This window comes from Hippopotamus amphibius, chromosome 16 (assembly GCF_030028045.1).
Source record: "Hippopotamus amphibius kiboko isolate mHipAmp2 chromosome 16, mHipAmp2.hap2, whole genome shotgun sequence".
Lineage (NCBI taxonomy): Eukaryota > Metazoa > Chordata > Mammalia > Artiodactyla > Hippopotamidae > Hippopotamus > Hippopotamus amphibius.
The window spans coordinates 47,965,062-47,982,007 of NC_080201.1; the positions used below are offsets into that span (position 1 = coordinate 47,965,062).

The 16,946-nt window shown below is 37.8% G+C and overlaps 1 protein-coding gene across 5 annotated transcripts in view; it reads left to right on the forward strand.

Annotated features, from left to right (window-relative positions):
• LOC130838819 (zinc finger protein 82 homolog) overlaps positions 1–16,946 on the forward strand; it is a 30,748-nt gene that overhangs the window by 7,589 nt on the left and 6,213 nt on the right. For 2 of the 5 annotated variants that reach the window (XM_057712472.1, XM_057712471.1), the window contains exons 2-4: positions 2,287–2,372; positions 3,797–3,923; positions 5,009–5,101. In XM_057712472.1, the coding sequence (XP_057568455.1) occupies positions 2,364–2,372; positions 3,797–3,923; positions 5,009–5,101 (229 nt within the window). In that variant the 5' untranslated portion in view covers positions 2,287–2,363. Of the gene's footprint in view, positions 1–2,286; positions 2,373–3,796; positions 3,924–5,008; positions 5,102–8,800; positions 9,174–16,946 lie in introns of those variants that run through there. The other 3 variants (XM_057712476.1, XM_057712473.1, XM_057712474.1) reach the window with 3 other exon arrangements.

Genomic DNA, 16,946 nt, shown 5'->3' on the forward strand with positions numbered 1-16,946 from the left:
TTTCTTCCTCCCTCCCTCAGTGCCTGGAAGCTTTGGCCCAAGGCAGCCACCGCCTGCTTCCTGCCACTTGTTTTCATGGCCACAGGGGATCACTGCTCAGGCCCTTCTCTGCCTGACTCCCTTTAGCTCCCCTCCAGCTTAAATGTCAGTGCCCTTGGCTCAGCCAACTTTGCTGCCACCCTGTTGCCGGGGTTGCTGCTCCTTCTGTTTGCTCCTCCAGAATCTAGTCTGCTGACTCCAGAAGCTTCTGTCTCATCCCTATGGATCTGGAAGCCCTTTGAGGGCAGTATTCCCAATTGGTCCCACATAGCATCACCCAGAGGGCCATGTCACCAAAAACTGCTCCGGAAGTGACTGCTGACCTGAGTAATCAGAATGGGGGAGGAGGCACTTCCTGATAAGAAGACCCCACAGCCTGGTCTGGCCGGCGACCCAGTCAGCGACCCGCTTGGCACTAGGACTGTCCCGTTAGCTTTTATAGCGCTGAAGTGGCAGTTGTTGGCTTTGAAGTTAACTATGGACTGGATTGTCGTCATGGCCCTCCCACTTCCTTGTCTCCACGACAAGCATAATAGACCCTAACTCATGGGGGTTTTGTATCTGCTCATTTTTTAATCAAGTTTTTTTTAAACTATTGAATTGTGTGGGTTCTTTATATATTTTGGAATTGATCCCTTATCAAATATATGACTTGTAAATATTTTCTCCTGTTCAGTAGGTTGCCTTTTCATTTTGTTGACGATTTCTTTGCTGTGCAGAAGCTTTTTAGTTTGATGTAGTCTCACTTATTTATTTTTGCTTTTGTTGCCTTTACTTTTGCTGTCCAAAAATCATCACCAAGACCAATGTCCAGGTACTTACCTCCTGTGTCTTCTTCTAGGAGTTTTATGGTTTCAGGTCTTACATTCAAGTCTTTAATGCATTTTGAATTCATTTTTGTGTATGGTATAAACGAGTGGTCCAATTTCATTCTTTTGCATGTGGCTGTATGGTTTTCCCAACACCATTTATTGAAGAGACTGTCCTTTTCCCATTGTATATTCTTGGCTCCTCTGTTGTAAATTAATTGATCATGTATTCATGTGTTTTATTTCTGGACTCCCTATCTGTTCCATTGACCTATGTATCTGTTTTTTTGTTTGTTTGGGGGGGTTTTGTGTGTTTGTTTTTTGGCCAATATCATATTGTTTTGATTACTGTAGCTTTGTAATGTGGTTTGAAATCAGGAAGCATGCCAGCTCCAGCTTTGTTCTTTCCCAAGATTGCTTTGGCTATTTGGGGCCTTTTGTGGTTCCATACAAATTCTAGGGTTGCTTGTTTTAGTTCTGTGGAATATTCCAGTGGAATTTTGATAGAGATTGCGTTTAATCTATAGATTGCTCTGGGCAGTAGGGACATTTTAACAATATTCTTTTAATTTATGAGCATGGAACATCTTTATTTATTTGTGTCACCTTCAGTTTCTTTCATCAGTGTCTTAGAGTTTCCAGTGTACAGGTCTCTTTAACCTCCTTGGTTAAATATATTCCTAGTTATTTTATTCTTTTGATGCAATTATAAATGGGATTGTTTTCTTAATTTCTCTTTCTTATAGTTCATTATTAGTAAATATAAACACAACTGATTTTAGTATATTGGTTTTGTATTCTGCAGCTTTACTGAATTCTTTTATTAATTCTAACAGTTTTTCAGTGGGATCCTTAGGATTTTCTATATATAAGATCATGTCTGCAAATAGAGATAGTTTTACTTCTTTCCTTACAATTTGGATGCCTTTTATTTCATTTTCTTGTGAAAATTCTTGATAAATAGGTATGTGTTATTGTCTAACTACTGAGAACATGAATCCACACCTCTTCAGCCTAGATTGTAAGAAAGAGAATGACAAATGAAGTCATCCAGGGAAGCAATGTTGATGATTCTGACTGAGAAGAGTGATGAGCCCAGAGGATTCTGAAAGTTATTGTTCTGACTGCAGGCAGGCAGGGCTGCCAGTACAGTAATTTGTCAGTGGTAATGGCTGCCAGCATTGGTCCTATGAATTTCTCTCTTTGTATCTGTTTAAGCAGGCTTTTGAGGCTTTGAAAGAGACTCTGGTTTAGATGATGTGGTCCCTTATCAGCCCTGAAATTTAGAAGTAGGGATTAGATTTGTCTATATTCCCTCAAATCTCTGGGGGGGCGGGGGGGGGAGGATGGGGAGGTCCGGGGAGGGGAAAGAATATATTAAATTGAGTCATTTTGAGAGTTCTGAGCCTATCTCATGGTCCCCCTTTTCTCCCCCTAGCTCTGACCTCTGTGAACTGTGCTTCTCCAGCCAAGTAAACCTCAAGGAGGACTGACCAGTTCTTGAATTTCTAAACCATGGCCCATGTAAGTTACTGTTTCTTTCACCTTCTGGAAGTTAAGGTCCTATGAGCTTTTCTTTATCCTGAAACTTCTTACTTATCTAAGGACCCATTCCCTCCAAATCCAGTGAGAGATGAGGCCAAATAAATAGTACAGTGCCTTTCTTGTGAGTCCTCTTTTTTACAGGACTCAGAACCTTAGCTTACCAATCATTGTTCACGTATTCATTGAACAAATCATTCAGCGTCGCTTATGTGTGCTCAGTCTTCTGCTAAAAGCTGCAATGGAGCAGAAATGGAATCCCTTTAGGGAGATGTTTAACCATCTCTTTTGAATAGTTGAGAGAGTATGGGCCCATTTGACTGCTCATGGGAAAACTCTAAATTTTCCAAACTTGAGTTTTCCAAGTAGATAAGATTTGCTGTTGGTTGACCTCAGCCTCAGTATATGGTGAGATCTCATGCTTTGTGAGGCCTTTAGGACTGGATAGGTATGATTGGGTCTTGTATGCAGAGAGATCAGGTATCTTCTCTGGAAATCCATAAGAGTTGTATACCATCTGTATTGGAATAGGTTGAGCTGGTCTAGAATGACATCTTTGTGATTCTGGATCACCAGTATCCAGAATCTACATTAGTATCCTCTAATTCTGGAACAAGGAATGCATCCAATGAGGGATGGAAAATGATAGATAAGAAGATCATGCATAGACAATTGCATAGACTATTATACAACCAATTTTTTTAAGTTCATTAAAGAATTTGTCATCATGGGGAAATGCTTATTATATGATCTGATTCAATGATGAACTTGGAAGAAATTCTTTAATTGCATACAATTCTTTAATTGTATTCAGATATCATAGAAAAACTTTTTTTAAAAAAATCTATTCTTTAAGGGGAAAGGGTGGAAGGACACATTTCCTGAGAATTTGTGAGGGAGACATATAACAGGCAGAAGACTTATATACAGTATTTCATTTAATTAGAAAACTGAGGGACTTCCCTGGTGGTCCAATGGGTAAGGCTCCGCACTCCCAGTGCATGGGGTCCAGGTTCAATCCCTGGTCAGAGAACTAGATTCCACATGTATGCTGCAACTAAAGATCCCACATGCTGCAACTAAGAACTGGCACAGCCAAAATAAATAAATAAATAAAGAATAAATAAATAACCAATTTTTTTTTCTTTCCCAGATGTGTTTGGATAGTTAAGATATGCCAGAGTATACAAGAGGCTGTATCTGTAGCAACAGAATGCTTCAGGAACACGTAGGCACCCTGCTTCAAGCACACTCATTTCCTAACTCACTATGTTGCAGGCTTCTAGCCCAAGCCTGTTTGCTTGCTCTATAATCCATTTCCTGCAGTACCCCTTCCATTTTTTCTCTTTCCTTCTTAAAACAGGTTTTCTTTAATTTCATTTGTATTACATGGTTTGTCATTTCAGGGATCAGTGATGTTCAGTGATGTGTCCATAGACTTCTCTCAGGAGGAGTGGGAATACCTGGACTTGGAACAGAGGGATTTGTATAAAGATGTAATGTTGGAGAACTACAGCAACTTGGTCTCACTGGGTAAGGTTATCTGCCTCTAGAAATTTAGATTCTATTCTCTGTAATATTAGCTTCCTTCTCTGGAAATTTCAGAAATATCTTTCAAGAAACTATCTAAACTTTTGCTCCCTGTTCTCAAGGAAATGGTTTGAGCTTTTTTGTTTGGGAGTGAGCACCTTCAGAGCATATTCATCTTCCCCATCATTATGTGGCCTTCAGGCCTTCCTTAAGGATGAGAGGGCTGGGTTTGAAATCTGGGTGATTTACAACCTTACCAGGGTCAAAAAAAACCAGGCTTCACTTTGTATCTGAACTGAGAATTGCTATAGGTATTTTGTTATTTGTTGGTATACCTATAAGGAAAATAGCTAGACCTTTGTTTTTCTCTGACTCTCAAATGAACACATAATTTTTTATTAGTTAGTAAGTTGTATCAATTGGATTTATTTACAGTTCAAGAAAACTCATGTCTTTTGTTAGTAAACAAACATATTCACTTCAACCCACTTCTGTGGTTGAAAGTTAAAAATCCAAGAACTTTGCATTTAAAATTGTATGAATATCCAAAGAAAAAACAATAAATGCCTCAGGAAACTTCTTGTTTTCCTCTTATTAAAATAACAATTATAATAAATAATAGCTAATAAAATATATGTAGCACTTAGTGTATGTTCTAGGCAATTCTTAGATATAGATATTTATTAGTATAACCTGCACAACAATCATGTAAGATAGGTACTATAATTATCCCTATTTTATAGATGAGGAAAATAAAGCATAATGGTAACATGTCTAAGGTCACACTACTGGGTTTTGGCAAAGGCAAAATTTGAACCCAGACAGTCTCTCAACCACTATTGCTCTCAAGAATAGTACTTGTGTGAATAGAAATTAAAACGAGACCTTTTCCCTCTCTCTGTAATCTTCATTTCTTATGTAATCTTAACATGTTTTTTTTTAATCATCTTACTTTTCTTTGTTCTAAAGCCTTTATCAATTACCATTTGACCTATAGTTTATTAAAAATTTAACCAAGACTGAATCAAAATAATTTTGAATTTATTTTTTATTTCCATGTTACTTTACATTTCTTTTCTCCTGTCCAGGATGTTTTGTTTCTAAGCCAGATGTGATTTCCTTCTTGGAGCAAGGAAAAGAGCCCTGGAAAGTAGTGAGGAAAGGAAGAAGACGATACCTAGGTGAGTGAGGGCCAGTAGGGTAGGGGAAACCATCAGCAGAGAAAACTGCCCAACTAGTTAGGGAAGAGGCACACCCTTCTGATGTTGTTTAGAAAACCCACTTTGAAAGACCATGGCCCGAGGAGAAAATGTCCCAGACCCTGGGAGCAAATTAAGGACTTAGCCGGGGTTACTAACAGAACGTCTGTATCCTACTTACTACTCTCCTTTATTATTGTTGTTCTAATTTTCCTCCCTTTCGAAGGGGGCATGAGGTATGGAAAGCTGCTCTCTTTGTTCCCGATATTATTCTATCTATATTTTGATTTCTTCTTTTGCATTTATAGATAGATAGACAGACAGACAGACAGGTACAAGGGGGAGTCAAAAATTATCCACACCCTGGCTGTAGACTTTATTTTAATTAACTTTTAGAAAAGACAAATACATCATTTTTCTACATAGTTTCCTTGCTTTTTTAATACACTTTGTCCATCTGTCAACAAGTTTTTGTGTTCCCTCACTAAAAAATGTTTCAGGCTGAGCTTCGAGCCATGAATGCACTGCTGCCTTCACTTTGTCATCAGAAGTGAATCTTCGTCCTCATAGGGCTGCTTTCAGGAGACCAAACAAGCCCGATGGAGCAAGATGAGGACTATAGGGAGGATGCTTTAACACCTCAAAACAAAGTTTTGCTGAGTGTCGACAGTGTGAGCAGAAGTGTGTAGATGTGCACACCCTCAGACCACAAAAAATGAATCACTACACACTGCTCTTTCTTCGTGCAAATCACAAATGGGGCATTCATTTTTGCTTGCATTGCAGTTACAAATGAACTGATGTAACATGTTTGCACTTGCACAGCACTGACTAGGGAAACAGTAGCCTTGAATGGAAAGTGCTGAAAAGACAGTGCGGCCAGCTGAAGTTTTAATATAACCAGAGTGTGGATAATTTTTGACTCACCCTCATAGATCAGCTGATTGACCAGCTGGGCTCTGAGCTGAGCACTATGCTGGATACCATCAATACAGTGGTAAATAAAACCACTAGAGTCCCTGTCCCCATGATTTGTAATAAGAGAAACAGTAACTCTAAATAAATAGAAAATATAATGTTAGATAATAAGGGAGTACTATGAAGAAAAGTGAGCATAGTAAGGGAATAGGGAAGGTATGGGATGGGAAGGCTGTTTTAGTTATGGTCAGGAAAGCCTTTTGTTCCCTAACTTTTCTTATAAAATTTAAAATGAGAAATAAAAGACTACAGAGATGAGTGTGCCTGACGTGGTAATAAGTTATACGTTTTATCAGCAACTGAAGTTTCATATGAATTACTCTAAAAGATAAATCCTTAGATTACAGAATATCACTCTTATTTGCCTCTTTCCATGTATATATATCTACCTTTGCATCAGGAAGAAACATGAATGTAATAGACTATAGGGAAAATGATCCCTTGGTTTAGCTTCTACCTCTGTGTTATTTTCATCTCTTTTTGGACTTCTTGTTAAAAAAAGATCCTTAAAATTCTTGATATAGAGATATATGTTGTCATTTTATATTTTGCTCCATGTATATTCAGGTCTGGCAGAGGAGACTCATTTTAGGCTAAAAGTTCTTCTTTTGTAACAACAGGGCCATTTCAGTGCCCATACTGTTTATAATGTTATATCTTCTGATTCACTTTCTACCAAAGGAAAGAAAAATATGCTGTTTTCCCCAATCCTAACTTATTTTCTGTCATCTGATTAAATGATATTTACAACTGTTAATCTATAAAAATAATGAAATGTAGTGGTTCCAAGTGAATAAGATAATACCAGTTTAGTCAGGAACTATTTAGCCAAAATAACAACTGTTGATTCAAAGTTACACATCTTAAACAAGGTCATTATTTTCTTTCCTTTTCTTTGTTTCTTTCTTCCTTTTAGTAAGTTTTATTGAGTATAAATGCATATAGAAAAGTGGACAAATGAAGGAAGATTTTTTTGAGGAGGTGATGTTTGAGGAGAGATGTAAAATAAGGGCTCAAGCCACTTGACTCTTGAGGAAGAGCATTCTGAGCAGATAGAGAAGGCCTAACGAGGAAGTTAGCTTTGCATGTTTGAAAGCCATTATGGCTAGAACAGAGGGGAGGGGAAGGGAAAGTAATAAGAGATGAAGTCAGAATCAGGCAAGGACCAGATAATATAATCATTAAGAGAAATTGGAAGCTGTAATCTGCTTTTTGTTTTAAAATGATCTCTCTGGTCAAGTGCAAAAGCAGGAAGGACCAGTATGGAACCAATTTCAGTTCAGACTAGAAGTAATGGTGGTTTGGATAAAGATGGCATCAGTAGGAGGTAGTAAGAAGCTGTTAGACTCAGGTTATGTGTGAAGGTAGTGCCAGAAGAACATACTGATGGAATTATAAATGGAGTTAAGTGAGAAAGACATATCAAAGGAGGAGATAAGCGTGTTAGCTTGAACAGCTAGGTGAATGGAAAACACAATTTACTGAGGTGGGGAAAATAGGAAGAGTAGGTTGGCAGGTAGACATTGAGAGTTTCTGTTTTGAATATTTTAAGTTTGAATTGTCTTATTTTTCCAGTTTTAGATGTTGAGTAGGCAGCTGAATATATATATATATATATATACACATATGGAGCTCAGGGAGAGATTAGAGCCTGATGTCCATCTGGGTGTCTTCATTTTATGGTTAAAATTGAAACTTATGGGTTTGAATGTGCTTATCTAAGGAACACATGTAGATAGAAGAAAGCAGATAAAGGGAAGAGGCCTAAAGACTGATTCATGGGGTACTCCCCTATTCAGACGTTTAAAAGAGGGGGCTACAAAGAAGATGAAGCAGGAGCAGGAGCAGCCACTGATAAAAACAGAAGAAAATGTTTCAAAATGGAAGGAGTAGAGAATGAGGACTGAGAATTGACCCCAGGTTCTGGCAAAATGGAGAATCCTGGTGACCTTGTCAAGAGTGATTTTAGTGGAATCAGGGTGAAAACCTGACTGGAGTGACTTAATAAGAGTAGGTGAGGATGGAAGATGCCTTAGAGGACTGGGGCAGGGAGGGTGGGGGGGACTCGAGGGGGGGGAGTCAAGGAAGGGAGGGAATACGGGGATATGTGTATAAAAACAGATGATTGAACCTGGTGTACCCCCCAAAAAAAATAAAAAATAAAAAAAATAAAAAGAGTAGGTGAGGCAGTGATGAGACAGGTATAAGACAACTCTGAAAGAATTATGTATGAAGGGAAGCTGGGAAATAGCATTGGTAGTTACACTGGGGATTTGGGTTATAAGCAGTGTATTTTATGGTATGCGATATTAGACCATGTTTGTGTGCCCATGGGAATGATTCTGTAGGTGGGGGAAACTGATGCAGTAGAGAGATCATAAATTTGGAAGCAGTGTTCTTGAAGTGGGGGTGGAGGAGGGGGTTGGATCCAGGGACAAGAAGGAATTAAAGGGAAAACAGTGTAGTTACAAATGCAAGTAAGCTGGTCTGGGTAGTGGAGAGAGGACAGCATATTCTTCTATTGTTATTTTCTCAGGAAATTGGGAAGATGATCATGAATAGAATGTGAGGATTAGTGGTAACTAATCAGTGGTAACATTCACTATGGCCTTATTCAGGATGTGACTAAAGTTGATACTTCAGAAGTACAGTTCCTTGAATGTTAGGTTTTATTATTTTCAGATCTTTGTACTCTGTCCACAGTGTTGGAATGCAAATAGGATAACCTTGGAACCAAATCTTCTACATCCCAGTCTTTCTTGTGTCAACAAAGCAAGGTGGTTAATAGTAAACTGTGGGACTTTCCTGGTGGCACAGTGATTAAGAACCTACCTGCCAATTCAGGGCACATGGGTTCAATCCCTGCTCCAGGAAGATCCCACATGCCACGGAGCAGCTAAGCCCGTGAACCACAACTACTGAGCCTGTGTGCTGCAACTACTGAAGCCCGCAGACCTAGAGCCTGTGCTCCACAACAAGAGAAGCCACTACAATGAGAAGCCTGAGCACCACAATGAAGAGTAGCCCCTGCTCACCACAACTAGAAAAGCTCACGTGCATCAACAAAGACCCAATGCAGGCAAAAATAATTAATTAATTAATTAATTAAAATAAACTTAAAAAAATAGTAAAATGCCTAAACAGACTAAGTACTAAGTTCAGGTAATTTATGTGACATTTTCCAATTCAATTAAAGCTGGTTCTCTGAAAAGGGGGAATCACATTTATGATTTTGTATATTTATGTATTTTTAACTGATTTTTCTGTATTCTCTTCAGCATTGTGTAACAGAATAGAAATCTTTCAGTCCAACAGAATTGGGACTGGTATTTGGTTTCTTTATTCATAAAAATGGGTTAGATATTTTATGTACATAGTAATATTTTTACTCTTAACATTAAAATGTAGGTCTTTGTCAATACTTTTGACGTATCTAAGCCTTTCTTTGCGTTGTCTCATATTTAATTTTTATCTAAAAATTATTTATCATCTATTACTACTTATAGCATATATTTATAGTCTACTCCTATTTCTAGTTAAAAAAGTTTTACATAGAACAAGAACCAAATTTGCAACAAGTACAGAATACTTCTTGATTATTATGTTTTCCCCATCTTTTACTGTTGTCCCGCCCAAACTTAATTTTTGATAGCCTTTTTTTTTTTCCAGCTGTGCCATGTAGCATGTGGGATCTTAGTTCCCTGACCAGGGATTAAACCTGTACCCCCTACATTGTGAGCACAGAGTCTTAACCACTGGATTGCCAGGGAAGTCCCTGATAGCCATGATTTTTAACAATGGATTTATGACCAGTTTTTCCAAAGTGTTCAATTTCATTTTCATAGAACCAGTCTCTTTTCATGGTTAGTTATGAGTTTAATTAAATTAGGTACTTTCAGGGAAAAAGTGAAACTGGCCTAAACTTGTTTGGAACAAACACAGTTAACTCTTGTGAGATAGGAGTGCTTTGTCAACTGGGCCTGTGGAGGTGGCCATATCCCCTGGACGTGACCAGCCACTGCTTTCTCTCATGCCTAGCCTGCGTATCTGTTGCCTACTCTGAAGGTAGACAAAAGAAGTTACTATCTGGTCCAGGAGTAATAATCTGCAGTATTTGATATACCTGGCTACTTTGAGTATAGAATTTACCCTGTTGCTTACCATTGTCTCCACACCTGCTCAGCTTTTTAGCTTAAATATCCTTGATAGACCGCTGTCCCCTTGTGCAGAGTAATCTCCCTCTTGTGATTTCCTGTGTAATTTCTTTAGAAAATCTAATGCCAAATGTTTCATGAGTGTTTCAGTGTTTTCTTCATAAAGCTTATGTAAATATTTTAAGTTTACTCCTGTAGCTCTTGTGACCGGAATCTTTTTTCCTTCCATCATATTTTATTATTTAATGTATACATAAAGGCTATTAGTTTTTGTATTTTATATTCTCCTACCTTATTAAATTCTGTTATCATTTATATTATTTAAACCTCTTAAGTTTTCCAATTATGAATCATATCATCTGAAAATACAGTTTTATCTCATTTTAAATTCTGTTTTTTTATTTATTTATTGGCTGCGTTGGGTCTTTGTTGCTGCACACAGGCTTTTCTAGCTACAGTGAGCCGGGGGCTACTCTTCATTGTGGTACTCGGGCTCCTCATTGCAGTGGCTTCTCTTGTTGCAGAGCACGGGTTCTAGGCATTCAGGCTTCAGTAGTTGCGGCATACAGCCTCAATAGTTGTGGCTCACGGGCTCTAGAGCACAGGCTCAGTAGTTGTAGCGCATGGGCTTAGTTGCTCCACAGCATGTGGGATCTTCTTGGAGCATGGATCGAACCCATGTCCCCTGCACTGGCAGGCAGTTTCTTAACCACTGCGCTACCCAGGAAGTCCCTCTTCTTTTAAATTCTTAAGACTACCATTCATTTTTTTTCTGATATTTGTGTCTTTACTAATAACTCCAAAGCTGTCTTTTTGTTAATATTTTGTCATTTTAGGGAGGTAATTATTCTTTTATTGAGCTTTTTTAAAAAATCAAAAAAGTTTCCCTTCTTTAGTTGCCTTTTCAGCATCTATGGAGTTGATCATGTGATTTTTTTTTTTTAATTAATTTATTTGGCTGCGCTGGGTCTTAGTTGTGGCATGCAGGATCTTCGTTGCCATGTGCAGGATCTTTAGTTGTGGCATGTGGCATCCAATTCCCTCACCAGGGATCAACCCGGGCCCCCTGCATTGGGGGCATGGAGTCTTAGTCACTGGACCACAAGGGAAGTCCCTGATCATGTGATTTTTATTTTTCCTTTCCTTAGCTCTATTAAACGTGTTGAATTATCTTAATAGATTTCCCCATACTGGACCACTTTAACTTCTTCGAATAAACAACACTGGGTCTTTTGACACACTGTTTTATTAGATGCTGAGAATTTTTACATCAGTTTTCAGAAAGCTGGTGTGTAGTTTTCTTTTTATGAATATCTAGTATGATATTACATCATGAAAATAGTTTGGAAGTCCTCCTTCTTAGTTCTCAGTCTAAACAGAATTCGGATGGCCTGTTCTTTAAAGCTTTAATAACCTTTTGACAGCTTTTTTCTTGGGAGAAGGAGATGGTAAATCTGACTACAATCTCTGTTTGCTTTATGGAAATTAATCTGTTTAAACATTATGTCTCTTCTGTGGTCAGTTTTGGTAAATTATATTTTCTTAAAAAATTATTCATTTTAGCTCTGTTTTAAAATTTATTGGCAAAGTAATCTTTTTTTCCAACTATGCTCTGTATTTAATCATGATTATTTTCATGATTATTTTTTTTGGGGGGTACACCAGGTTCAATCAACTGTTTTTATACACATATCCCCATATTCCCTCCCTTCCTTGACGCCCCCCCCTCGATTCCCCCCCACCCTCCCTGCCCCAGTCCTCTAAGGCATCTTCCATCCTCGAGTTGGACTCCCTTTGTTATACAACAACTTCCCACTGACTATTTTACAGTTGGTAGTATATATATGTCTGTACTACTCTCCCGCTTCTTCTCAGTTTCCCCTTCACCCCCCGCCCCCTCCCATACCTCGAGTTCTCTAGTCCATTCCCTGTATCTGCTTCCCTGTTCTTGTCACTGAGTTCATCAGTACCATTTTTAGATTCCGTATATGTGAGTTAGCATACAATATTTGTCTTTCTCTTTCTGACTTACTTCACTCTGTATGACAGATTGTAGTTCTATCCACCTCATTACATATAGCTCCATCTCATCCCTTTTTATAGCTGAGTAATATTCCATTGTATATATATGCCACATCTTCTGTATCCATTCATTTGTTGATGGGCATTTAGGTTGCTTCCATGTCCTGGCTATTGTAAATAGTGCTGCAATAAACATTATGGTACAAGTTTCTTTTGGGATTATGGTTTTCTTTGGGTATATGCCCAGGAGTGGGATTACTGGATCATATGGTAGTTCTATTTGTAGTTTTTTAAGGAACCTCCAAATTGTTTTCCATAGTGGCTGTACCAACTTACAGTCCCACCAACAGTGCAGGAGAGTTCCCTTTTCTCCACACCCTCTCCAACATTTGTTGTTTCCAGACTTTGTGATGATGGCCATTCTGATGGGTGTGAGGTGATACCTCATTGTGGCTTTGACTTGCATTTCTCTGATGATGAGTGATGTTGAGCATCTTTTCATGTGTTTGTTGGCCATCTGTATGTCTTCTTTGGAGAAATGTCTATTTAGGTCTTCTGCCCATTTGTGGATTGGGTTATTTGCTTTTTTGGTATGAAACTGCATGAGCTGCTTGTATATTTTGGAGGTTAATCCTTTGTCCGTTGTTTCATAGGCAATTATTTTTTCCCATTCTGAGGGTTGCCTTTTAGTCTTGTTTATGGTTTCTTTTGCTGTGCAAAAGCTTTTAAGTTTCATGAGGTCCCATTTGTTTATTCTTGATTTTATTTCCATGATTCTAGGAGGTGGGTCAAAAAGGATGTTGCTTTGATGTATGTCAAAGAGTGTTCTGCCTATGTTTTCCTCTAGGAGTTTGATAGTGTCTGGCCTTATATGTAGGTCTTTAATCCATTTGGAGTTTATTTTTGTGTATGGTGTTAGGAAGTGTTCTAATTTCATTCTTTTACATGTTGCTGTCCAATTTTCCCAGCACCACTTATTGAAGAGGCTGTCTTTTTTCCATTGTATACTCGTGCCTCCTTTGTCAAAGATAAGGTGCCCATATGTGTTTGGGCTTACTTCTGAGTTCTCTATTCTGTTCCATTGATCTTCCTTTCTATTTTTGTGCCAGTACCATACTGTCTTGATCACTATGGCCTTGTAGTATAGTTTGAAGTCAGGAAGCCTGATTCCACCAACTCCATTTTTCCTTCTCAAGATTGCTTTGGCTATTCGGGGTCTTTTGCGTTTCCATACAAATCGTAAGATTTCTTGCTCTAGTTCTGTGAAAAATGCCATTGGTAATCTGATCGGGATTGCATTAAATCTGTAAATTGCTTTGGGTAGTACAGTCATTTTCACGATGTTGATTCTTCCAATCCAGGAACATGGTATATCCCTCCATCTGTTTATGTCATCTTTGATTTCTTTCATCAATGTCTTAAAGTTTTCTGCATACAGATCTTTTGCCTCCTTAGGCAGGTTTATTCCTAGGTATTTTATTCTTTTGGTTGCAATGGTGAATGGGAGATTTTCCTTAATTTCTCTTTCTGCTCTTCCGTTGTTAGTGTATAGGAATGCAAGAGATTTCTGTGCATTAATTTTGTATCCTGCTACTTTACTAAACTCATCAATGAGTGCTAGCAGTTTTCTGGTAGAGTCTTTAGGGTTTTCTATATATAGTATCATGTCATCTGCAAAGAGTGATAATTTTACTTCTTCTTTTCCAATTTGGATTCCTTTAATTTCTTTTTCTTCTCTGATTGCTGTGGCTAACACTTCCAAAACTATGTTGAATAACAGTGGTGAGAGTGGACACCCTTGTCTTGTTCCTGTTCTTAGAGGGAATTCTTCCAGTTTTTCTCCATTGAGAACAATGTTGGCTTTTGGTTTGTCATATATGGCTTTTATGATGTTGAGGTAATTTCCTTCTATGCCCATTTTCTGGAGAGCTTTTATCATAAATGGATGTTGAACTTTGTCAAAAGCTTTTTCTGCATCTATTGAAATGATCATATGGTTTTTATCCTTCCATTTGTTGATATGATGTATCACGTTGATTGATTTGCGTATATTGAAGAATCCTTGCATCCCAGGGATAAACCCCACTTGATCGTGGTGTATGATTTTTTTAATGTGCTGTTGCAGTCTGTTAGCTAGTATTTTGTTGAGGATTTTTGCATCTATATTCATCAGTGAAATTGGTCTGTAGTTTTCTTTTTTTGTGACATCTTTGCCTGGTTTTGGTATCAGGGTGATGGTAGCCTCATAGAATGAGTTTGGGAGTGCTCCGCCTTCTGCAATATTTTGGAAGAGTTTGAGAAGGATAGGTGTTAACTCTTCTCGAAATGTTTGATAGAATTCGCCTGTGAATCCATCTGGTCCTGGGCTTTTGTGTGTTGGGAGATTTTTAATCACTGCCTCAATTTCTGTACTTGTGATTGGTCTGTTCATGGTTTCTATTTCTTCCTGGTTCAGTCTTGGAAGATTGTATTTTTCTAAGAATGTATCCATTTCTTCCAGGTTATCCAATTGATTGGCATATAGTTGCTTGTAGTAGTCTCTCATGATGTTTTGTATTTCTGAGGTGTCCGTTGTGACTTCTCCTTTTTCATTTCTAATTCTGTTGATTTGCATCTTCTCCCTTTTTTTCTTGATGAGTCTGGCTAATGGTTTATCAATTTTGTTAATCTTCTCAAAGAACCAGCTTTTAGTTTTATTTATTTTTCTTATGGTTTCTTTCCTTTCTTTTTCATTTATTTCTCCTCTGATCTTTACGATTTCTTTCCTTCTGCTCCCTTTGGGGTTTCTTTGTTCTTCTTTCTCTAGTTGTTTGAGGTGTAAGGTTAGGTTGTTTATTCGATCATTTTCTTGTTTCTTAAGGTAGGACTGTATTGCTATAAACTTCCCTCTTAGAACTGCTTTTGCTGCGTCCCATAGGTTTTGGGTTGTTGTGTTTTCGTTGTCATTTGTTTCTAGATACTTTTTGATTTCCTCTTTGATTTCTGTAGTGATTCCTTGGTTGTTTAATAGTGAATTGTTTAGCCTCCACGTGTTTGTATTTTTTGCAGTTTTTTTCCTGTAATTGATATCTAGTCTCATGGCGTTGTGGTCTGAGAAGATGCTTGATATGATTTCAATTTTCTTGAATTTGCTGAGGTTTGATTTGTGACCCAAGATGTGATCTATCCTGGAAAATGTTCCGTGTGCACTTGAGAAGAAAGTGTAGTCTGTCGTTTTTGGATGGAACGTCCTATAAATATCAATTAAGTCGAGATGGTCTAATGTGTCATTTAAAGCTTGTGTGTCTTTATTTATTTTCTGTTTGGATGATCTGTCCATTGATGTAAGTGGGGTGTTCAAGTCTCCCACTATAATTGTGTTACTGTCGATGTCCCCTTTTATAGCTGTTAGCATTTGCCTTATGTATTGAGGTGCTCCTATATTGGGGGCATAGATATTTACCATTGTGATATGTTCTTCTTGGATGGATCCCTTGATCATTATGTAGTGCCCTTCCTTGTCTCTTTTAATAGTCTTTACTTTCAAGTCTAATTTGTCTGATATGAGTATTGCTACTCCAGCTTTCTTTTGACTTCCATTTGCATGGAATATCTTTTTCCATCCCTTCACTTTCAGTCTATATGTATCCCTTGGTCTGAAGTGGGTTTCTTGTAGGCAGCATATAGAAGGGTCTTGTTTTTGTATCCATTCAGCCAGTCTGTGTCTTTTGGTTGGAGCATTTAATCCATTGACATTTAAAGTGATTATTGACATGTGTGTTCCAATTACCATTTTCTTAATTGTTTTGGGTTTGTATTTGTAGGTGTTTTCCTTTTCTTGTGTTTCCTACTTAGAGAAGTTCCTTTAGCACTTGTTGTAAGGCTGGTTTGGTGGTGCTGAATTCTCTTAACTTTTGCTTGTCTGGAAAGCTTTTGATTTCTCCCTCAAATCTGAATGAGATTCTTGCTGGGTAAAGTATTCTTGGCTGTAGGTTTCTCTCTTTCAGGACTTTCAGTATATCCTGCCATTCCCTTCTGGCCTGCAGAGTTTCTGTAGAAAGGTCAGCTGTTATCCTGATGGGTTTTCCCTTATATGTTGTTTGTTGCTTTTCTCTTGCTGCTTTTAATATTTTTTCTTTGTGTTGAATTGTCGTTAGTTTGATTAATATGTGTCTTGGTGTATTTCTCCTTGGGTTTATTCTGTATGGGACTCTCTGTGCTTCTTGGACTTGGTTCATTATTTCCTTTCCCATGTTGGGGAAGTTTTCCACTAGAACCTCTTCAAATATTTTCACAGACCCTTTCTTGTTTTCTTCTTCTTCTGGGATGCCTATAATTCGAATGTTGGTACGTTTAAGGTTATCACTGAGGTCTCTGAGGCTGTCTTCTAGTCTTTTTATTTTTTTATCTTTTTCCTGCTCTGTGGCGTTTATTTCTTCCATTCTATCTTCCAACTCACTTATTCGTTCTTCTGCCTCAGTCATTCTGCTGGTTATAGCATCTAGAGTATTTTTAATTTCAGTTATTTTGTTATCCATTGCTGTTTGTTTTTCTGAGTTCTTATGAACTGTTTCTTGTACTTTCTCTAATTTGTTATCGAGATTTTGTATCATTTTTACTATCATTACTCTAAATTCTTTTTCAGGCATTTTTCCTATTTCCTCCTCATTTATTTGGTCTTGTGGGTTTTTTTC